Source organism: Aedes aegypti, chromosome 3, assembly GCF_002204515.2.
Source record: "Aedes aegypti strain LVP_AGWG chromosome 3, AaegL5.0 Primary Assembly, whole genome shotgun sequence".
Lineage (NCBI taxonomy): Eukaryota > Metazoa > Arthropoda > Insecta > Diptera > Culicidae > Aedes > Aedes aegypti.
The window spans coordinates 215,900,718-215,925,569 of NC_035109.1; the positions used below are offsets into that span (position 1 = coordinate 215,900,718).

The window sequence follows — 24,852 nt, forward strand, 5'->3', positions numbered from 1 at the left end:
GTTCCGTAACTGATGAATTGCATAATAATTATACAAACGTTTCTCATTTTGTATTACTTTTGATTTTAACATTTTGTTATAACTTTAAATAATACAAGCACATAAACTACGTACATTACAAACATAGAAAAACAAAAAATAATTGCAAAATATGCCGCAAATTGTCTTAAATTTTTGTCTAATTTTGTCTAACATAAATTGGTGCCACTGGCTATACTACTGGTTAATATCTCGGCACATTATACAATTTTCTATATTTCATTTGCAATCTGGAAAGCCCATGAACAACATCGGAGGCTTTCCTTGTTAGCAGTTCTTGTTAGTTCGATTCGTATCTAGCCATTTTGCAAGTCCTCCTGGCTACACTACCGAAAAATCACTTTGTTTATCTCGGATTATAAGCACTAAGCTGTGGAGCAGACTCTGTCCCAGTAAGGTAAATTTGTAGAAACCCATACAAAATGTGGTCAGGGGTCTCATAGGAACTTTGCCATAGATTAGTTCAACTGGTAATCTAGACAAGGCTTCTCCAAAAGTCAGCATCATCAGTAATCCGTCAAACGAAATTCTTAATAAATCTCAGTAGATCTCCCAAGAAATTTACCAAATATATTTTTTTTGCCCAGCTTTTCGTCGAGCTCTACGAATGAACAACAAGAAAAACAAGCCCGAAATCTTTAAGAGAATTCACTAAAAAGCTTATTCTTCTTCTTTTTTCTGGCGTTACGTCCCCACTGGGACAAAGCCTGCTTCTCATATTAGTGTTCTTATGAGCACTTCCACAGTTATTAACTGAGAGCTTTCTTTGCCGATTGACCATTTTTGCATGATCGTGTGGTAGGTACGAAGATACTCTATGCCTCGAGAAAATTTCCTTTACGATCCTCGACCAGCGGGATTCGAACCCACGACCCTCAGCATGGTCATGCTGGATAGCTGCGCGTTTACCGCTACGGCTATCTGGGCCCCTAAAGCTTATTAGCAATTTACTAAACACTGTTTTCAGTGATCTCTCAAATGAAAACTTTTTGAAATCGATAAATTATCACCTCGATTTCCGTTACGATTCATGCAAAGATTTCATTAGAAATTTGCCATGTATCTAATTAGAAATCTATCAAGCATCCCACCAATAACCTTGCCAGAAATCCTCTAAGGATCCTTCCAGAAAATTTTCAAGGACTATATTGAGGTTCTATAAGATCTCTTTTGAATTTGTTCAATATCTTGTTGCCAGAAATTTACAATGAATTTCGCAAGGAATATGTAGGAATTATTAGAAAAATATACCCACCAACACCCCTGGAGAACAACCATTTTTTAATGGATTATGATAAAAAATACTACAGATCGTTAACTCTACAAACTCTTCAAAAATAAGTCATTCTTCCTGGCATATAGTGCTTGAAATTGAAACCATCCGGTATTCTTATGTTCGAGATAAGGTACCGCGGGGCAAGTGGGTAAATCGGGTAAGTGAAAATAATTTGTATATTTAACTGAATATGTGAATTAACGTTTTAAACTCATGCGTAAACCTTTGAAGACATTGAGAACATTACGTTAGGCAAGAGATTTCTGAGATTTTTCAGCCATTATTGCATAATAGAGCGTCACTCCGTAACAAGTTGGCGGCGTGTAATTTTATTTTAATATTTTCAGCGGAAAAAAGTTGCGGACAATAATTTTCTATACCGCTTCTAAGTTGTCCCCTCTGACAGTTTTAAACTTCTATAAAAAAAGTTTTAGAATTCATTCGACATAGACCTAAAAGTAACAAAATTGAAACACCGTCAATTTTCTAATCACGTGGGGAAAGTGAAACGTTTCTCATTAGAGAGTGAATTTGTGTTTTCTCTCTAGGTAGCTATAAGTATAAGAGGTTCGCAATTATCATAGAACAACGGAACGTGCTGATAATTCAAGAAACACTATACTCAAAGCGTTAAAAGCTATTATGGCCAAATCATGGAACTTTTCTAAAAAAAGGTTGCCAAATATTACGATATTAATATGTTTACTTCGGACAGCCGATTAAAAAGAAGACGTTGATTGAAAAGTTCAAATATAAGAGAACGCACGGAAATTTCCTGGAATGTCTATGTAAAGCTAGTTCAAAATATAAAAAATGGAGTATAGGTGTATCCACATAAAAAAGTTTCTAAATACTTTATTGAAGGATTCCGTTTGATTTCTCCCGAAGAGTTATTACTCGATTTTCTTAATATAAACGAGCGGTGCAATTGCTGTCTCATGATGTAAGAACTAAGCGACTTATTTTTGATAGAAATGTAAAGTATAGTAAACAGATCACATAATTCTAGTATTAAATTGCGATATTTAGTTCAACCTATTTTCTAACAAAGTGTTCCACTTGTAATGGTGCACTACGATAACTATGCAGTAAAAAAGTAATCTAGTATCTTTAGGCAATTCATTTTTATGCATAAAACACCTTTTTTTTCTTATATCTAGGTGGCTCATTTTGTTTACGAATCAGAAGTTTTAATGGAATGGTTAAATTTACCAGAATAACGAATACAATTGTCTTATGCCCTCATTGAAAACAACCAAAATTATAAGCTTTTCATAAAAAAAAAATGCACAATTTTTGTGAATATTTCGTGTTTTGAAACGAATTTTCTTACGGTTTTCATTGTGGTGGCTATTTGATAATCATCGGATCATAATGACACTATATATTGAAACATATTAATCCCCAATGCCCCTACATACTAACAATTCGACACGAAACTAGGAGAGCTGAAGCAAACAATTAATAATATTTATAAAAGAAATGTTTTGATTCAAATAAAAACAAAAACATCTAACCTGACAATCAAATAAGGAAAAACAATATGATTCATACATCCTAACTACAGCAACAAGAAATCATGAAAATAAAAAAAATAAATGAAAAAATGTAACTGAAAATACTACATACATTATTGAACACCGGCTGTTGTACCTTTGCTGTATCGGCCATCCAGATCTGGGAGAGCAGGTTCGTCGGTATACCGCTGGTTAGGTAGTGCGGGTTGGCGGCCACCAGTGCCTTCAGCTGTTCCAGCATAATTTGATTGCTTGTCATGTGATTTGCGTTGTTCATCGACGAACCGCCACCGAATCCAAGTGTCGCGGCCATACCCACTTAAATTCGATTGTGAAATAATTAAAAGATAAAAACAACAAATTAATGTTTTGAAACACGTTAGCGTATTCTAAATGAGATTATGCCTTTCTAATACGAGGTGATATTTTACATTGAACGGAACTTAGGGGGATGTATCTAATAGGAAGCGACATGCATAAAATCAATATCCTCATGAGACGTGGACAGCGGTGTGTTTGCAATGCTTCTATATTTCGAATCCCGGTGCAGCGCTAATTCAATTGCAAGATGTTTGCCTCCACATTGATGGCTCACATTAATTAGCGTCGCATATATGCCGTATATGGAATGCAGCGGGGGACACCCGAGACCGAGCGACAGCGTTTAAGGAGGATGAGAATCCAATGAAAATGAACCAAGGATATATGAACGCGTAAGACTCCGTGCGCTATTAGATCCTTCTAAGTTGAATATGCTGCATTGACCGACAAATACATAAGCGATTCGCTAGCAATAAGCCTATGTACATTGCATAAATTACATTTGGAATTGATTTGGATTCCTAACTTCTAATGGAAATCATCTAATTATCGATTCAAAAGTTGACGTTGTATGTTTACTTCAGTTCATGTCGTGCTTCATTATAGTGTTTGTGAACTCTTGTTGATTTGCACAGTTCACCAAATAAAATATTCAAAATAGTTTCAAAGATAAATTTGTTAGCTTAATCTGCAGTACAACGTTCATTGAGCTTTTGGTTTAAGATTTACATACATTGACATCATAAACTATACTGAACGTTGTATCGGGGTTTATATTTTGAATCAAATTGACTAATACAAGTTAATGAGTTTTTGAAAGTAGATTTACGGTGGTTCAAAATATTGTTTTTGGTCCTCACCTCTTATATTCTGGTTTAGATTCGAAAAGTGCTTCCATTTTGTGCTCATTTGGATGAAAACTGAGACTGCACAAACCCATTAAAGCTTATATATTAATAACAAAAAAAAAACTAGTAATTCGTTTAATCGGTTATAGCGTTTGCCTATGTTCATTTGGGATTGTACTATGCATTTATCAGCTACAACTTTATCTTTTTTTCACATCAGGTGTCTTAGTAATTAGTTATTGATGTGAAGCAAAAGCTATATTTTGAACCACCCTAAGCTTACTACGTGAGTATCATGCTGTTATCCACATAACATTGTTCACACGTCTTGCTGTATGTTTAACATAGAATGGCATGTGCATTGCAATCAATAATATGTGAATCAAAAAATAATAGGGATTAAAATTATAACATTCTGAAGCAAATAATGCCACATCCTACCAGCAACGGACAGTAACTTAGAATGCAAATAATTAACGTAACCATCAAATGGAAAGAGGGAAAACAACGCGGACTTACTTTGCGCTAGTAGAGTGGCAATACTGGGTGGATAATAGCTACCAAGTCCACCTAAAATGCTGGTCGCTCCCGGCGGAAGCGTCCCGGTGGGTGTTGCAGTTTGCATTGCCGTCTTAACAATGCTAGAGCTCGGATTAGACAAATTGCTACTAATACCACCAACCAAGGATGAGGAACTCATTCCACTGCTACCACCACCCATTCCATATGCTAATATTTTGAAGGAGAAGACGTGATTCATATTTGTCCATCACCGTTGTCGTTTCGGAATGGTTCGGTATATGCAAGAGGCGGATATATAACAAGTTCATAAGATGATTTGTATGATTATGCCACGGAAAGCCATGAAGCCGCGATAGGATGATAAGAGAGACAAAATACACAAATATATTATAACACGCATGATCACTGCGTACCGCTACCAGCCATCAGCTTGTCCCTTAGCCGAGCAGATACTAAAGTCCTTGAGAACGATCACAATACTCACCACTGCCGCCAGCGCCAGGCTGTTTGAGAAGAGTCGGTTGTCTGATCACTTCGTAACTTCCAGATGTGACTGGTTTTGTGACTAAGCCGCTGGGAATCTTACCAGTCGACTTGGATGATACATTTGACGCGGGCACGCCACTTAGAGGCACCTTCATGTCCACCTTCTGCTTTGTTAATGTGGCCACTGTTGCTAAATCTATACCGCCACCTAGTTGGGAAAACAGAAACATATTTTTGATAATAACTATATAGCGTACCAACGTGTGGAGCTTAAAACTATAAATGATTAGGGCGGTTCAAAATTTAAAAATGTTTGAAAATTTAATCTCCCATTGCTTCCTTACTATTCTTGCCAAAAAATGTGCTCTTCCAAATTTTCAGCTTTTTTTTGGTGGTGATTTAAAGGAGGCCCAAAGACAATGTAGGTTCATATGAAAAATACCTATGGAGAAATTTTCAAACATGTTCCCAACACGTTAGTACTGTAATGTAAGCTTAAACTTTTTACTCCATACTGAAAACTAATGATTCAAATCTTAATTAAGTAGGTTTGTTGCTGAAGAAACAAATTCCATTTGAGCTAATTTTGTTTGGGATTTTTGTAGATGTTCACAGGGCTATAATCCCATATGAAACTAAATAATAGTAAACAAACTCGTGATTATTTCTTCTCTTATCCGGCGGATTGAATTACTCTTTTTAGCAAACTACTTTTATTGTGGTTTAAAAATGAATTTCATTATAAGATGATAAGTTAGTACTTACATTCCAGTACTAACGTGTTTGGGACATTTTTCAATTTTTTTCCATAGTAATTTCCACCTCGTTTTTGGGCCATTTTTAAATCGCCACCGAGAAAGCTAAAAAAAGATCACTATTTTTGGCTCCATCCCATTACCCCGAACGCCATTACCCCGAACGCCACTACCCCGAACGCCACTACCCCGAATGGGTCACTACCCCGAAAGCCATTACCCCGAATGGGTCATTACCCCGAACGCCACTACCCCGAATGAGCCATTACCCCGAATAGTATGAGATACAGTACAGTATCTTGTTTTGTGTGCAAAAATGCGTCTCTAATGAAGGCTGGTAGTTAATGGCACGTAAAATTCGTCGGTAAAATGTTCATCATATATTTTTCCTTCTTTTATATGCCAGCTATTCTTTCGAAATATCTTGATGGCAACTATATTCTTCTCATTCTTTCTGAGACAGTGCCTGTTTATCAGCTCAGTGGGCATCTTCGCAATTCAATGGTTCATTCACATATTTCATTTTGCCAAAAATTGCCATTTTTAACATCTACCCACCCCCTCGTACTTTTTTTTGTATGGAAATTCTACATATTGTGAATGGGCTGTAACATTTTGAGGACAACCACCCACAAACTGTTTTGCTCCCTTCAGCGTTACGAAATGTGTGAATGGGCTTTAATAAAATAAGCCTTTTATTGACTGAAAGAAATTCGAATCCATAACCCTCAATATGGTGTTGCTTAACAAATGCGTAATCACCGGTATTTGGACTTGTTGGTGGTGTTCATATTTCAATTATGTTTTTGAACAAATATTTTTCTTTCTCATGAATATAGGTTGTGTCATAGCATCACGTTGTTAGAGTGATCATTCACGTCATAGCTGCAAACATTTCACCATAAATTTGCCCTTCTTTTTTAAATAGGCGGTTCTTTCACGATTTTGTTGGATAAGCTAGTCACTAATATTCCCATATAGAACAGCTTTTTATAAAGGAATGTATCTTGAAGGCATTAACTAAAGTGATTCCTGCTATAATTCTAATCGGAAATTTTCCCTTTCTTTTATCTTCTTGTATTGAAACAGACAGGTCTCTTATGGATTTACTCACCACTTTTCTGCCATCATCATTTCTTCATTATCTTGAATCAAAAATATATTTTTTTTTTGGTTATCTCACAGAAATTCAAATTAATGATCCCACAAATCAACAAAAGTTCTTACTGTAGCGTCAATCAGAGGCCACCGATTTTTCTAACATGTACAAGTGTACAAGTGCGATAGCGGAACGGTCGTCTATTAGGTTGGTTTTTAGGCGGAAGAACAACACTTGCAGCGACTATCTCAGGGTGAACTTCCATCGTATACGAAACAAAATCTTTAAGAAGATCTTAATCTTAATGCCCGACACCTATAAAAATGAGTAAAGGAAGTGGCTACCGACGTCCAATAAGAGACTTTACTGCATTCTAATTTTGTGCAAATTATAGCTATCCTTCTCATAATAAATTCACCCTTCTTTTCGAAATAGGCTGTTCTTCAGAGCATTGCATTTTGCAATCTTCCCAAAATTAGAGGACAAAACATAGTGTGTAAAAATTATTTGCTGAACAACTAGCTGCTTTTTTATCTTCTAATATTTGAAAAATATGTTTTTGACCCAAACTCGTGAAATATTCAAAAGGAATCGTACAATTATCTCCCCACTCTCTAACTAGAATATGTCTCAAAATGTTATCCATTCGGGGTAATGGCGTTCGGGGTAGTGACCCATTCGGGGTAGTGGCGTTCGGGGTAATGACCCATTCGGGGTAATGGCTTTCGGGGTAATGGCGTTCGGGGTAGTGGCATTCGGGGTAGTGGCGTTCGGGGTAGTGTCATAGAATCCTATTTTTATGATAAGGATGGAAAGGAAGATATGGCATACTGGATTTTCAAACTTTTTTAAAGTTTGAACCGCCTTAACATATGATCTATAAAAGGTTTATACGATATGATCAAAGATCTTATCTCTGATTAAAAGTATCTTGTACAAAAGCCTTTCCATTACACGTTCATTTTACAAAATATGCCACAGCACCGAAACAACCCCTCAGGATTAGAAGCAAAAGTATGTAAGTGACAAAGCCATTGTTTTCATTCTATCAGCCATATTTTTCATTCCATACAAATCTTATGGGAGCTGACAAAACGAAAAAAAACAAGCCAATCTTTTAAAAAGTTAGTTTTTTTCATCTAAAAATACTTCTATAAAGCAAGTAACTTGTCTAGAATATTTCACTTCTATACCCAAATTGACCTGCATTCATACGCAGCCGGCACTGTTATTGTTTGTTATAATAATGAGATCATCAGTACTTACACATTGAAGATGCTACTGATTCTGAGTAGCGTCTGTTGGTTCCCTGTGTAAGTACAGCTGCTCTTGCAATAACGGAGTAGCAACTTCGGGCGATCAGAGCATGAGCATGTCTAAGATTCTTCCAAGAATTATTTCTGGAATGATCTAGATGTTTCCGTAGAATTTGTTTTAAAGGTTCAACCATGAAATTCTTTAAAGATTATTCCCTAAACTACTCCAAGGACACCCTCTATTCCTCGGTTATACCTTTTTGAAAGTTTCGCCAAATTTCTCTACGAATTCTTTGAAGGGTTTGTTTCAGAAATTCCTACACGCATCCTTATAGTGATTCTTCCAGTGATTCCCGATATTTTTTAGAAATTTTTTCCAGGATTCCATGGGTAACTGCTACGAAGATTCATCCAATAGTTTTATCCAGGAATATTTCTTTTTGTCAAAGGATATCATTTTCTCTCCAACGCATTAAACGCTTATTTTAAGGGTTATTCATAAATAAAGCACTTTATTTGCAACTTTTTCGATTATCCATAAAAAATGGTCAAGTTTGGAGGGTTAGATATGAGTTATTTGTGAACTCCTCTTCTTGATATTACGTGCCCGCTAGGACAGAGCCTGATTCTCAGCTTAGTTTTTGGGGCACCTCCACAGTTATAAACTAGGAGCTTTATTTGAATGTGAGATTTTTGCATTCGTTTATCGTGTGGTAGGCATGATGATGCTCTTTGCCCAGGGAGGTCATGGAAGATTCCATTACGAAAAGATGATGGACCGACCGGAAATCGAACCCAGATACCTTTAGCATGACTTTGCTTTGTAGCCACGGACTTAACCACTATGAATGGCCTATGCATGAAAAAAATAAATGAAATTTTTGCTGCACTTCGTATATTGTTTATACGTTCACAAACGCAAATTTTGTAATAAATCGTTTAAACATTTTTGCCTGGAAATTCGACTTTAGATTAATCGTCATTACACATTGTAAAAAAATACATATATGTTAATGCATCTTTCTGCCAGACGATTTGACCAAAAAACGGTTGACAAAGTGAATAATGAAACTGCCCAGGAAGTTCTTTATCCTATTTTTTTTTCAATTTCTCTTGTATGGCGTGGAGCATATTTTAGTGTTCAGGTCTATGACGGTTTCCACAAACATGTGTTTGAGGGAACTGGTTTATGCTTTTCAACTTATTTGTTTAGTTTCTGGCCACGTTGAGCAAGTTAATCACCATCAGTGCACACTCAATCACGATTTGCTTGTTCGGTAATTTTAAATACTGGGTACGATTTGTAAATCATAAAAAATACAGAACTTTCAGCTTTTTGATTGAAAACTTCTGACGTTCAGTAATATTTTTTACTTTTTACTGAACTACGGTAGCTGTCAGACCCAATTTTGCAACATTACCGAACAGGCCGAAAAGTCAGTAAAAACAATTAACGACTATTCAGTAGTTGATGTTTTTTACTGACTTGTCGTCAAAATCAAATCAAAACAAACTGATGCACATGCGGGAAAGTGTCAAATGAGAATCTCCTGCTGTAAAATCGTCCGGCGCCGGGAGATACGGCTTTGGAAACCAATCTTTTCCTGCACCTATTTTGCGCTTTTTCGTGGTAAGTCGAAATTTAGTGAGAAACTCAACCATTTTTAAGCAACCAAAAAGGCTCAGCACGATTTAACTGCTTACGTTGGTAAATTCGGTTGGTTTCCATACAAGAGGTAAATTCATCTGCATCATTGAGTTTGCCTCTTGTATGTAAACCAACCAAATAATGATTTTGTCACACATTTTTCGATTACTTCCACTGAGATATGAGCATACCGTAGATGTTTATTCTAACGAAGAATGCATTACGATGTCCATGTCCATGTCGATTGGGGTTTACTTTTTATTGATTTCTGAAAAAACAGTATCCGGAGAAGCAAAGCATGAAGCATAGGAAACTGGAAAATCAGTGAAAATGCACTACAATTTTACTGACTACGTCAGTAATTTCCATCAATCAAAACATATTTTGGTAAACTGGGTTTTTTCGGTTATCGTAAAAATTACCGAAAATCCGTAGTTCCAAAACCCAGTAAAATTTTACTGGGGTCGATAATCTGAATTGGCTGTGTGCACCAGTATCCGCTCATGCCCCTATTTCCGCTCACTACACGCAAAAAAATTGTGCGGTAAAAACTACCATTTTAGGGGGTTAACTTAAGCGCTCGCACCGGCAATTTTCAGCAGACCAGAAATGCGCTTGATTTTACCATGTTCGTAGTCGGAATCAGATTGTTGTAAATTATTTCTGTCAAATGTACCAGTAATGCGGTGGGGTGTACCGTAAACATAGTAAATTGGTCTGAATTTCCATGGTAGTTTCAAGAATGGGTGTAGTCAGCTAAAATAGTTATTTTTACCACAGAATTTTTTCCCGTGTAGTGTAAAAATTGATTTTTCGTGTCATAAACCAACATTTTTTGCAAGGATATATTCTAGCATTATTACGAACTTTCAAATGAAGTCGTGTGCCATTATTTTCATTTGATAAAATAATTATTTATATTGAAACACAAGACTTCGTGAGCGGTTATTGGGTCACTAGTTATTTTTGTGTGTTCCAATAACCGCTCATGCAAAAAATTAGACAAAATTTTAACCCTTTCCCGCCCATGGTGTCTGTAAACAGTCAAAAATAATGAAGATTACACGTCATGTAAACTTCATTAATGCGATGTAAACAAGATGTCATGTAAATTTCAGTTTTAAATCATGTAAAAATGTGTTATATGTCATGTAATCACTCAGGATCCTGCTAGATTACATATAATTGAAGTTTACATGACATATCATGTAAATATCCATGATATTCCACGCTCCAATTATGTACATTATATGTCTCAGAAATTTACACGTTTCGTTCGAACTGTGTAGAGCACCAAAACTTTCAACCTTTTTATCTTTAAAATTAACGAACAAAATTAAATTATTTTCACGCTACTTCATAATTACACATCTTCTCTTTCACTTCAATGTCTTATTTTAGGTGTTCTAACACATTTAACATGTTTGGGTTTTACCGGTCGAAAAATATTACATGATTTCAAAGCCTGATATAACAAAGATAATTTATCCACAAGGTAGCAATAACAGTACTCTTTATTTGTTCTAACATATGTTCAGAAATTCACAATTTAGTTTCGCAATCATTGAATTTGATGTAAATTGGATGGTGCACATATGCACCACAGGGCACACGGCACACAAAAAAGCGTAATATCGAAATTTCATTATTGTTTACATTCAACATGAAATTTTTGTTATCAAGTTGCAAATTGACCTAAAAAATCGTCAAGAAATAAAGTAACTCTTTATGAAAGTGGTTCAGAAAGTGATTTTATCGGATTTTCCGATGAAGATTCTGATGCTTTGAATGGATTTGACGAAATTACTGATGTAGTGGTGAAAATATTCAAGCTTACTCCGAAATCGATTAGATCAGGCAGAAAGTTCAAAATTAGAATCGTATCGTGAGCGGAATATATATAGAACTATATTACAGATTCCGATATCGTGCTTTTTATCATAGTCTCAAAGAAGATGAAACGGAAGTAGAGAATTTGGATATGGACGATGATGAATCCAGTTGACGGTACTTCCACTGTTGGAATACATCGAAGTATTGGATTATACTCAGTAACAAGTTAGGTAAAGGAAGAGATAAGAAACGGCAATTACAAAAGCGTTTGAGGAAAGCTCATCTGAAAAATACGATGAAGCCATAAAGTACTCTAAGTTCCTGGTGGTACATCAGAGCACCACCTCATATTTGATTTTAAGTTACCTTGAACACTAATTCATAGTTTAAAAATAAGGTTCTGTTCTACGATTTTGCGCAAAAATGTACATTTATATTTTTAATTATGAAAAAAGTCATGGGCGGGATAGGGTTAAAGAAATGTCGATTTTAGTATAAAGCATCCTTTATTGAAGTATTAGCTATGGTTTGGCCATACAAAATATCAGGATAAATAACGAAATTCGAGATAATGCATGTTTTAGTAAGTTCGTCACGAAATGTGTTTACCATGAGCGGAAATAGGAACATTTAGATGCAGTAACAAATGCAATTAAATACTTTTTCATGAAAGTCTTTCAAATTCTTTTTATTTTGCCGCTGATTACCTATACTTGAAGCTACATTGTGACATAAAAATAGTATTGATCGACACAATTGTTATTTTATAACAAACATTTGAACACATAACTTCCCTTAAATGGGCAGAATCTGGTGCACTGGTTGCGTTCATTGAAATTCGCTGTTCCAATATCAATATCAATAGCTTGCCTTTTGTAATACTGTTCAATAACCATTCAAATAATTTTAAGAAACTTTGGAGAACTAATCGCTTATTTTATTATAGGTAAAATATAATGTGCGTCTTCCCATTATATACGTTCCGGCCAGATAAGATGCTAAATACATCGAACGTTCAAGAACTCACCCTTCTATTTTACCCAACTCCAACAAATTATTCTTGGAACCTATTACTTCCCTCAAACACCCTACGAAACAAATGTTCTCCCACCTGCATGATGATATGCAAGACCTGGACAACGACAACACACATATCACAACTCTAGATAATTATCTGCTTCTCCAATGCAATATACACCCCGACTCCTTTCGGTTGAGACAGAATAGCATTTGCGCTAATTGCTTTTCTCAAATTCTGTAATATTGTGCTAATTATACCGATAAATACAAATTCATTATTGGTACTCAATGCACAATAAACGGATGACGACGGGTACATACAATCAAAATCGATATTTCTATTTTATTACAGCACATTTGTGTTACGACAATTTCCTAAAGTTTTATCATCCTTAATGTTTTTGACTCACTACGGCTATCTTAGGCTACATGAATTGTATTGTTCACAAGAAGTTAAGTTTTTGTTCCAGTTAGCCATTTGGTTCTCGTTCAAGTTTGCCAAACATGTTTTTGCTCCGTGTCTCGTGGAGCGTGGCGTGCAATCGATTGAAAATCACAATTCTTCAAAACATGGAAACTTTATCATGGCTAAAACGTGCAAAAATATTGTTAAAATCGAAATAATGTCTACCTAATAGAACTTACGAAATCAATTACAGTTATGTTATGAATCATAGCAGTGAAAGCTAATTTTCATACACAATGATGTTACCACAGACGAACAAACGAACATGACAGTTAGAATTTAAATATTATGGAATCATGGAATAATCCATGACCAAGATTATGTTTGTGATTTAGAGAAACTTAAAAGTAGATGGAGTACCGTGTACCTTTTAATTCCGCTCCTAAATGCTCATCTTCGACAGATACGCGTATTTCGACTACCACTTGCAGTCTTCTAGTAAGTAACTGACACTGAAGAAGACTGCAAGTGGTAGTCGAATTACGCGTATCTGTCAAAGATAAGCATTTAGAAGCGGAATTAAAAGGTACACGGTACTCCATCTACTTTTAAGTTTCTCTATTGAGATTCTGCTCAGAGGATTCCAACATTGATAAGAGTTTGTGATTTAGTTTTTTTTTTTAATTTGTATTGCTGTCCTTAGTTTTTATTTTATTGATGTACAAGGGGGTCAGGGGCCAAGTCTCCAGCATAAGTTTGAAAACTCATACCGTCCATAATACACCGGGGGGTTTTGGAGTTTGGGAAGTAGGCAACGCAACATCTTTGACCAGAGGGTTCTTTAAGTTTTGCTTCTACTCTTGTCTTCCAATACACGTATGAATGATGCAAGGTCAAAAGAACATGAATCAGTCATATAGCGGTAGTGAAGTGTTTTGCCTAAGGATATGGGAAAGGAGGGATTTTGGGTGGTGTTTTGTAAATAGCTCTGTGGAACAAGTTTGTTATTAGTTAAACATTTAATTAATCTGATTCACCTTGCAATCAGTAATAAGAATATTTACAAAAACATGATATTCATCTTTTCTCGGCCAATACGCTGCCATGTCTTTCCTCTCCAATGGATTTTTCCTCGTTGTAATGGCGGGTTAGATATGAAAACAAGGATAAAGAGAGAAGAAATGTTAGTGATTGTTACATGCTTTATTGATGCATTGGCCTACAATGAAATCATAGAAAATTCGCTCTTTGGATTCCCATGATAACAATCCCCATGCAGCTTACGAGAAACTCCATGGCAATGATCACTGTACGCCATGTGCCTCATTCAGGACATCTCAACAATACTGAGGACGAACAACAAAAAATGAATCCAAAAGAGAGAAAACCTCAATGTTTCAATGTAGGATAATTCAGCTTTAATGCATGTGAGAAGTTCTTGGTGATATTCTCACAACGGCCATTCATAATGGTTCGACGGATGTAGATAAAAGATCATTATGATAAAATTAACGCGACGACATGTTAGTGAACTCAGAACGATTATTGTATTTGCAACTGTTAATTTCGATAGTTAAACTTAGGGTCGGTTATTGTATATAACTATAAATTTATGTGATTTGTGCTAACGTAAGAACAACACGACATTCACGAAAACGCGACGTGAGACAAGACATAACACTTATAGTTCGTACTATACAGTCGGACATTGTTCCGTAGATGGGCTACATCGCGCCCGAAACCGGTCGACAGAAAGGTAATTTTTAAGCTTTTTTGACGATAGTAAGAACTATAAGTGTTATGTCTTGTCTCACGTCGCGTTTTCGTGAATGTATTGTATATAACTTTTAAGATAAGCAGGAGTAAAGCACGAACGCGAAGTAATGACCTTCCATCCCATCTTCAAGTGCTCCCCACAAGCACAACACTTCATTCTGGCACTTTAGAACGTCGATGTTGTAACTTGTTCACACAAGAAATCTGCCTCGACCGAGTTGGCAGAACGCGCCCATACCCCTTTCTGAACCAAAGGACAGGGAATTTGTATTGCTGTCCTTAGTTTAAACAATATCATTGGGGATATGTAGCCTGTTGATAAATTTAATAAATAAATTGAATAACTGAACGATCACTTTATCAAAATTTTATTGACATCCTTGATCGTCGATCACACGTTTTCACTTTTCAATGATCACTTCGTGTGGAATGGCCCAAAAATATTTTTGTTGAAATGGACTAAATCTTTTTTCTTATGATCATATCATAGCTTGAGCATGAGCATGATTGATCGCTCGCAGTTGCTACTCCGTTACTGCTAGAACAGCTGTACTTACACAAGGAACCAACAGATGCTACTCAGGATCAGTAGAATCTTCAATGTGTAAGTACTGGTGCTCTCATTATTATAACAAACAATACCGGCGCCGGCTGCGTCCGAATGCATGTCAATTTGGGAATGGGAGGGAAATGTTGACGTGTTACCTGCTTTATAGAAGCCGAGGAGTCCTCTGCACTTCCACAAGAAAACACTGGGAGTTTGGATATGGGAAAGGATTCGTTTTGGTAAACGATAAAGATATAATTTTAAATGAATACGTGAACACGGATGATCGATACCGATAGTGCGGTTACTATGCGAACCGGACACGATCCAAATTCCGTCGCTCGCCCACAAAGGAGCATGCAACAGATTCAACGGATCAAACAAAACTGACGAGTCGATTCTTTTTTTTTCACCCGCACATTTTGTTTTCGTTTTTTTCTTCCGAAAAACGCAAACCGGACACAATTGATCCGGATTCCGTCCCTTACCCTCAAAGGAGCATGTCACAGATTCAACGGATCAAACACAACTCCTTACTATCTGTAATGCAATGATAGATTTTCTTGAAGATTTCTTTAAATTATCCCCTTATCATCTCATTCTTTCAAGTTCATCCCCAATCAGGCTGAAAATAGACAACGGACTCCTTATGATCATATCATAGCTTGAAACGAGAAACTATGAAAAAACATCACATAAAATTTCTCAATAACACAAAGTTCCGCATTGTTTCGTTTAATTAATAATTTTCTACAGTTGTTTACTGATGTTTGAAGCAAAGTTGAACTAGTTCACTGAATTGTTTAACTTTGTTAAATGATATGGAAATCTTACCTGGAACTTCAATCGCATCTGGATCTTCGTCATCATCAAAATCCGACCCGGAGGAGTCTTCATTCTCCTCCTCATCTTCGTAGCCGTAGGACGCTTTTTTGGAGGCCTGGAAATATAGAAGAAAGAACAATAATTATTTGAGTATTTCATCAAAACTTGATCTAGGCGAGGGTAGACATACAATTTTGAAAATGTATTCAACTGTTATATTTTTTTGATAAATGCAAAATCTGAAAGATCTTAATTTTTTTCTTTATTATTGAGACTTTCAGCCCTAGGCTGGTTCATCTCATAAGATCTTAATTGTTTGGGTCACCCTTTTGAAACATATGATTTTTTTTATCCCAACAAATCTCGATTACTTTTTCAAATCGACGTAAGTAACTTCCATACGGTTTTGAGAAAATTAATTCAGAAGAATCCCAACCTGTCTTCTAAAACTGTTTTAAAATGAATCACATTTAAAACATTTTTTTGACGTGTACATTGCTCAAATTTTGCATACAATGAGCTTACGTTCAAAAATTATGGAGTTCCTTTTATTTCACACAAGAATTTTATGACAAAATGATAATCCGTTTTATTCAGTTTCTTGCGACGTTTTTCTACCAGTGTAAAATCGAATCAAGTAGTGTTTTGTTTTGATTCGTGGTTAAATCACTTTGTCTCTCCATACAGCGGGGCGGCGAAAGTAGTGGTTAGGTTGCAAAAGTTGGAAATCTTACTTTCGTCGTTTTGTACATTCGGAAATTAAACGTTCTAAAAGTGAAAAATCGAGTTGGTTCAGAGCAAAACGCGTAGAATTTCGTCTGCGAAACACGTAGAATCGATAAAGTAAGTTTGTATACTTTTTTTTGACTTGAGTCTGTATCAGTGGCGTCTCGTCCTAAGGTGCACTTGGTGCACTGCACAGTCAAAGATTTCAAACTAACAAATTAAATATATATATTATAATTCTCAATACTTCCAACATTCATAATGTGTAGTTGCTTGAAAATGTTGTTTGATTTCTTCACCTTCAATTGGTGCATCGCCCTCAGTGAACAAACCGTTTGATTCTCCCCCCAAGGTCTTGCTCAATCAGCAAGCGAAAACAGCAAAGCAAACAAGACAAACTGCCATGCGTCTCCATCGTATTGCAGAGAATGTTCATTTCAGCCGTGCACTCTTTCTTGTGCACGAAAATAGCGTGTATGCACACAGCAGGAATGTGCATTTGTATTGGCATTTCTAGAGCAACAGTGGCGTTGTATAGGTACAATCTGGTTCACTCCAATTTGTGCACCCGAGAGAGAAATTGCCCATGACGCTTGCATTGGTTTGCAAGAATTGAAAAAGCGCGCGCAACTGGCGTCACGACGTCTGCTGTTGGAAGAGAAAGCGTCAACGCCATACATGCTTTGTGTGTATGTATGTTGCATGGAGCTTCCAGGTGTCGCGCGATAGTAGGCGCAATATTGATTGGAACCAATACTAGATGTTATGAACAGATTGGCCAAATTGATTAAGGTGGTCCTATAACACTTCCCCGAATACCATTACCCCGAAAACCATCTCCCCGAAAACCAGTACCCCGAAAACCATTACCCCGAATGCAACGTTACCCCGAATGACACATTACCCCGAAAACCATTACCCCGAATGGTAAATTACCCCGAAAACCAGTTCCCCTAATACGACACTTCCCCGAAAATGAGTGATGCACTTCAAGAAATTCTTCAAGGAAGCTCGCGAATTTGAGCCTGAAAGTTTTCGGCTTAGTAACTACAGTTATCTCTCCCTAACTCGATATTGAAAGGATCATCGAGTTAGGGAGGTATCGAGATACAGAACACATTTTTTTCAATTTTCGAAATTTTGATTGTTTCGACAAAGTACATTTAAAATAGTAAATTAAATGTGAAAAATAGTAAATTTTTTGTACATTTGCCAACGTGACACTTTTTGCATAGTCTTCAAAATTTTAATTTTTTATCACCCTGAAATGACTTGTGAACCTTCATTTTACTATCACTATAATCATAATTATCAAATTTATGAAATTTATGAACATTTGGAGAATATTTGGAAATTTCCATGAAAATATCGAGTTAGAGAGGTAAACTTGCATAGGAAACTGAAACAGATCGCATCGAGTTAGGGAACATCGAGTTAGAGAGGTTTCGACTTACAGAGGGATCAAAGTATGCTAGATTGAAGGGACCGCGCATTCCATCGAGTTAGGGGAAATATCGAGATACAGAATATCGAGTAAGGGAGAGTTAAGTTACTACTATTCCTATTGGTGATTTTTTATTCTTTCAAACATCGGCTGTTCTTTCGAGGTTGTATAATGGCAGTGTAAAAATTTAAATCAATGATTTTCTCTTCATTGAGTTATAGGCTGTTCTTTCGAGTTGTACCGTTTGAGTTGAAGTTTGAGCAATAGCGGTAAAAAAATCGACTGACAAAATTGTCTTGAGCGAAATTCAAAGTTGGCAGTGACTTCAAAAAAATAAATGAAAATAAGCCCCTGCATTACTTGTCTGTATTACATCTTGTCAGTATTACAATTTCCAAGAAGAGATTTGTCCTTCTTTTAGTTATCGGCTATTCTTTCGGAAGTTGCACTAACAAAGTGATTGTTGGCATCATAATTATTGACGCTTTCAACAGTGATTTTTTTCTTCTTTTATCATAGGCTGTTCTTTAGCGATGTACTTTTGAAATAGTGGTCAGTTTAATATCAGTTAACATTTTCATCTGACATTTTTCAAACCATAGTCTAATGACATTTTAGAATATGTTGAACTCGCATTGCCTCCAGCAATATAAAAATATAATTATACATTAACAAATAATATAACGCTTTTGAAAGAGGGCGGGAAATGTATCTAATATTAACATGTCAGCATTATCATCAGTTCGAAAAATGATTTATTGCTGTGAACACAATCATTCTCACAAAATCAAGTACACGCCTGTGAGTAAAATTTGGGTTCTCACCTGGCTCATGAAGAATAGCTGTTGATTAAAAGAATAATAAATCTTTGATAACATTAAGAACAAAAATTCAAATGAAAATCAAAATTCTATGAAATAGGTATATGGGATTCATTTGTCGGATCTTCAATTTTTCGTGCCAAGAAAATTCGGGGTTATGGTCCATTCGGGGAAATGGTATTCGGGGTAACGGACTATTCGGGGTAATGGTTTTCGGGGTATTGGTTTTCGGGGTACTTGACCATTCGGGGTATTGACTTTCGGGGTGATGGTTTTCGGGGTAATGGTATTCGGGGAAATGTTATAGGATCGTTGAATGTTTTCGCACCATTGCTTCGTTTTAGGTTATATTCTTACGCCCACACTAATACTATTGCAAAACTGGTACTACACGTCGTACACTAACACAAGCAAACTTGTTAGCTTCAAAAAGTAATTAATTAGAAAATTGTTTTCCATCAATCAAAAATCCATTGTATCTCTGTCTAAAATCAAATTCTATTATTTTTTTCGACACATGGTGAGCATTTCAGTTCCAATTGAATGAATCACAATGAAAAATATGTCATTTTTATGAATAAATACAAATATATTGGACATGGTACACTTACCCCTACTTTTTAGTGGGGTGGGGTAAGTGGATCAAGAATAATTATCATTTATTGGCAGACTGCTTAGGAGAATTTTAATAAGCTTTAATACCCGCAAATGTTGTTTTCTTTTATTTTGTTCCATTCCTAGCTTGAATTTGTTAAATTGACCATAGAAAATTTGAATTAATCCACCTAAAAGTTTTTTTTAACCTTTCTGGTATAAAAAAATATAAAAAGAATAATAATTTCAAAATTCACACGAAACTTTTCATGGTTTATCTAAGCTGAGTTGTAAAAGAGCAAAATGTACTAATTTTCCAATCGAAAGCATAGTCTCGTACATGATTTGACCATATAAATTGTTCTAGACAGATGATACACATATATTCATAAATAAAACAGAAGGATTTCAGTTTGTTATTCAAAAGTAAATGTAACTAATATTTTTAAACCAAGAGTGCTTTTCGAAAATATCGTTGGGAATAATCCTACAATACTTCTGTATAACTTATGCGTATAAATGGATGAATTCCAAATTTTTCTAGTTACAATGTTTTTTTTTGTTCTAATTAGTATGAACTAATATATACATACTTTTTATTATATTTTGATTAAATTTTAATTTTAAAGTAATAAAATGTACATTACTAGCACTAATAACAAGTGCGAAGGTAATATCATTCTTAATAAACATAATCATACTAGGGAAAGTGTACCAGTTATGGCCATAGTGGTTCCCTATTTGGCCATATGCAAAATATGGATAACTTTTACATTTTTAATCTTTCTGAATGTTTTTAAATCAAGATTTATCCTTTATCTTAGTGCTAAAACACAAACGATTTTTCAAAATGTGAAGGCATTCAAGATACCACGTATGGCGAAATAGGGAACCACTATGGCCATAACTGGTACACCTACCCTACATTTGTTTCGAGAACAGATTTTTTTTTTAATGGTGATCCACTTACCCCACCATGGTGCGGCAAGTGGATCATTTGGCGCAAATTTTTAAGTCTCCCATTCTCAATACATAACAATCAGAAAAATCGAAATAAATGACGATCTGAAGTACAATAGTCCCTTATTTGTTATCCACAGAAAAAAGTTTGAGTTAAACTATTCACGTTAGCTGTACATAACAATGAAGTTAACTATTGATTTTTCTGTATCCACTTACCCCACGGTACCTTATGTTTTATCTTATTAAATACACAAAATTTATGTGGCTTTGAATTGATTTATAAACTATGTGTGAATATAGTTTTTCTTGCTCAACAGACCGACAACAGATAAATTGCGGTGGGCGTAAAGTGGGTTTCAGCGTTCAACAGTCAGTCATCATTTCACTTAAAAGCTTTGATGTATCAACAAAAGTATACAAAGAGATGTATCAGCGCTGTACATCGTCAAAAAGCTAAGATATCGTGATACAATTGACAAGCTGTAAATAATAAGAATTATTATATAGAATAACAACGTTAGGAATAATGGAGATTCGGAATTTCGCGAAAGCCACGAATTCCACGGAATTTATCCTTCATCGCGAAACTTGGAAAATAACGCGTAAATAGTAGAATTCTGATAATCTCAGAAAAGTTCAGATTTTTGCTCATAAGAATGGTTTATTTATTTGTAAGCGGAGTTTCATATGAAAAAAATGTGCTAATCGTTTAGTTTCAAGTTAAACGTCTTTCTTCTTGCTTTAAATTTTGTATTGATAATATGATATTAAACTTATTATCTCAGTTCGCAAAATACGAAAAATGCTTGAAATTTACGCATGTAAAGGTCATTTTTACTGTAAATATACATTTTTATGTCAAATATTATCAAACTATGGGACCGCGATTAATACGCAAAATTTTTCTTTCATCGCCTTGGTATCAGCGAAATTTTGAGAATTTTCCTTGTCCCTAAACATTGTATATTGGAATCATCCAAAATTCTTAAAACTTACAACAAACAAAAAATACGTCCAATGAGCAACAAATATAATAGCTTCCAGATACTTCAAGATTGCATACAGTATTGGAAATTGTATTTTAATAATTAATAATAAAAAATTACATATTAAGCTCAAATACATTTTAAAAAATCAATTGAAAAATTCGTATTCATAATTCAAAATAAACGGTTTGTACGAGTCAGTGCACAGGTAATCAAATTCCTCACGGGACGCCTCTGGTCTGTATGAATAAGTTTTCGAGAAATAGCAAACAAAGCATTCAAAAATATCTGGTTTGTAGGGCCGGGATTTGCTTTGGAGGTCCAATCAGTAATCGACCCTAACGGGTTTTTTAATTTTAGGTAACAATTATAAAAGTCCTAAGAAGAAAAAGCCATGTACTGTGGGCAGCTTCCATATAGACTGGCGGCATATACATATGTTTGCCATCTCATGTCAAATATATGAGTTTTATTTTAGAAATTTGATGTCTTGTTTTCAAAAAATAAATATTCGGGATAAACTTTTAAAAAAGGTTTATTGTGAAATGATGAGTTTTGTTGCTGATAAAGCATATATGCGACTTGTGCGATTGACACTGCGAAATCGATTATAAATATTATAATATGTGAATTATGATATAAACTATATTGCGATATTCAATTATCCAGTCGGGATGATCGTTGGGTCACAGGATTCACTTTGAAATGATTAGACCATGATAAACAATCATTTGAAAAATATAAACATGCTAGTAAATATAATATTTTCAGTGAATGCAAAAAAATATGAAAACAAAATATAATGCCGACAATTTGAGTGACGAACCATTCAAAGTTTGTTGAACAACTTCGTGAATGCAACATTATTACCGTTGTCAGGACGAAAGCATATGTTATTATATATTGCTCACTTGAACGAAAAGAAAGAGAGAAAGAAAAAGCATGAAACGAGCTCACCAATTTCTAATCAACCCTAGACCGAGCAGGCACAAACCAACTTCATCTCTGTCAAAACCAAGCGCACTAGCTGTTGTACATAATAAATCACTTCGAAGACGCGCAAGCAAAACAAGCGAAACTTCTCTGCCGACCCAAAAACGAACCGCTTTGCTAGAGCACTCCGCACTGCGCAAAATGCGGGAAGCGAAAAAAACACAGCAAGGGACCGAAACCGCTAGCTTGGCCCTCCGAAGCGCACTCTAAAACAATTTTATAAAAATCTATCAGAGAAAAATTTTGTTGAATTCAAAAACAGTAGAGCAATATTAACAAAAGAGATTGAAGCGAAAAACAAATGGAAACAATCAATACACTCATTTGATGGAAATATGAAGAGCAAAATACTATGTAACACAATAAAAATGATAAGTGGTGGAAAGCCATCAAAAAATTCTATACAACTTTTAAATAATAAAGTTTTTACACAAGAGTTCAAAAATATAAATTTTCCTCCAATTACTTTTTTTTTGTATGGTATTCAGTTGGAGCTGCCTGACAGCTTAACTTGTCAAGGCTGAACCCTCGGTCTGGCTTTTGCCAAGTTTCCCCTCTACCAGGACCAATACTCAGACGGGCTAGGCAATGGCGCCCACATGAACACTGTTTTTTATTAGTATTGTGACGTGGTAGTTTTTGAAAAGTACCCATATTCCCTTGCTTCTGAGAAAAGGAAGCATTATGAACATCAGCAGCTCCATTAGAATTTGTTTGAAATAGTAGTGTAGAATTTGTTTGAAATAGTAGTGCATTACTAATACTGTCTAGTCGAAATGGTTTTGAATAATTTGTCATACAAGTGCTATTCTGATTACTATTGTCTTTTACGTAAGATTAGAGTCTTAAATGTCAAGTGTCGTCAAGTCTTAACAAAATTAGGCTGTTCAGTAGTAGTTCTAGTTAATTTCATTTTTGTTGTTAAAAGTATTTATTGGTCATTACGTTCATATATCCTTAAAGAAAAACATCGCTTTCCTTTTCTGTTCAACAATTTTTCGAAACTAGCAAGTGTACCCTAATGATCGATCTCAACGTCTTACTTTCCATAGTCATTTTTATAGTGAATATTGAAGAGTAAAGTTACCTTAGGCTTCTATTACAGTCTCCTACAAGATTCACTTTTCGGTGGCAAATGCAATGCTTCACAACGCCTACTTTCTACTTGTAAATTTTGCGAAAATGAAGCTGGAATTAGATTATTTATACCGCTGTTACAAAAGAGGTATTTCTTATTATGGCAATGTAAAAACCATATTAAAATAAGAATGTCGCCACTTATTTCTACTCAGTGAATCTACTAGTCATTTTCCTAAGAGTTCCTAAGTATTCCCTACGTCGTATATGATAACGATGTATCTAGCTAGCTAATAGTAAGAGTGGCTACGGATCATTCTGGTTAGCAAAAGGCAAACTGAACGTCACCAATAGTATTAATGTCCACTTCGAATAGATTAATTATTTGAAATGGGCATCAATTCTATCAATGACGCAGAATGTCCGTTGGATCACATCCGAGATATTATTGCGTCTATGCCATATGAATTATGACGCGGCTTTAAGCAAAAAATGCCAAAATGTGATACCACCACTACAGGTTACGCCTTTGGTTTCCATCATATGGGCAAATGGATTATGCCCTCCCATCGCGGCAAGGTCGCATAACCAAGGGGAGGGATATAAATTTTCCTCCAATTACTGAAACTTTATTCAAATAGATTATAGAGAAATACTGAAAATAATAAAATAAAAAAATTCAGCCCTTGGTAATAATTTATCTTTTTTTTTCTTTAAAAAATCTTAATTTGGATGTAATTATTAGATTTGCAAAACTGCCCAATGAAGTGTTAATATCATGCAATATACCAAATGATTTGAAATCAATACATGTTATACCACTCCTCAAACTCTCAAAGGATTCAAATAATCCACAATTATATATACCATTACTGCCGTCAATCGCAAGTCAATATCATCTGCATTTTCGTCAAAATTGAGTTGAGTTCAGTTTTCAACATATCTTCCAATGCTCTTTCAGCTGCCGTAATGAGATAATATAAGTTGTTCGGAAAAAGTAGGAAAAAACAGCGAGTCAAATTATCCCATAATGAAAAGTAATCGCATATCAGTCCCACTAGAGATTTTCGCATG

The 24,852-nt window shown here is 35.3% G+C and overlaps 1 protein-coding gene across 3 annotated transcripts in view; it reads right to left on the minus strand.

Annotated features, from left to right (window-relative positions):
• The window catches only part of LOC5570046 (protein strawberry notch), a 56,413-nt gene that overhangs the window by 22,182 nt on the left and 9,379 nt on the right, over positions 1-24,852 (minus strand). The window contains exons 2-5 of one of the 3 annotated variants that reach the window (XM_021852317.1): positions 16,184-16,289; positions 5,008-5,217; positions 4,521-4,730; positions 2,969-3,150 (exon numbers count right to left, since the gene is read on the minus strand). In XM_021852317.1, coding sequence (XP_021708009.1) covers positions 2,969-3,150; positions 4,521-4,730; positions 5,008-5,217; positions 16,184-16,289 — 708 coding nt within the window. Of the gene's footprint in view, positions 1-2,944; positions 3,151-4,520; positions 4,731-5,007; positions 5,218-16,183; positions 16,290-24,852 lie in introns of all 3 variants that reach the window. The other 2 variants (XM_021852316.1, XM_021852318.1) reach the window with 2 other exon arrangements.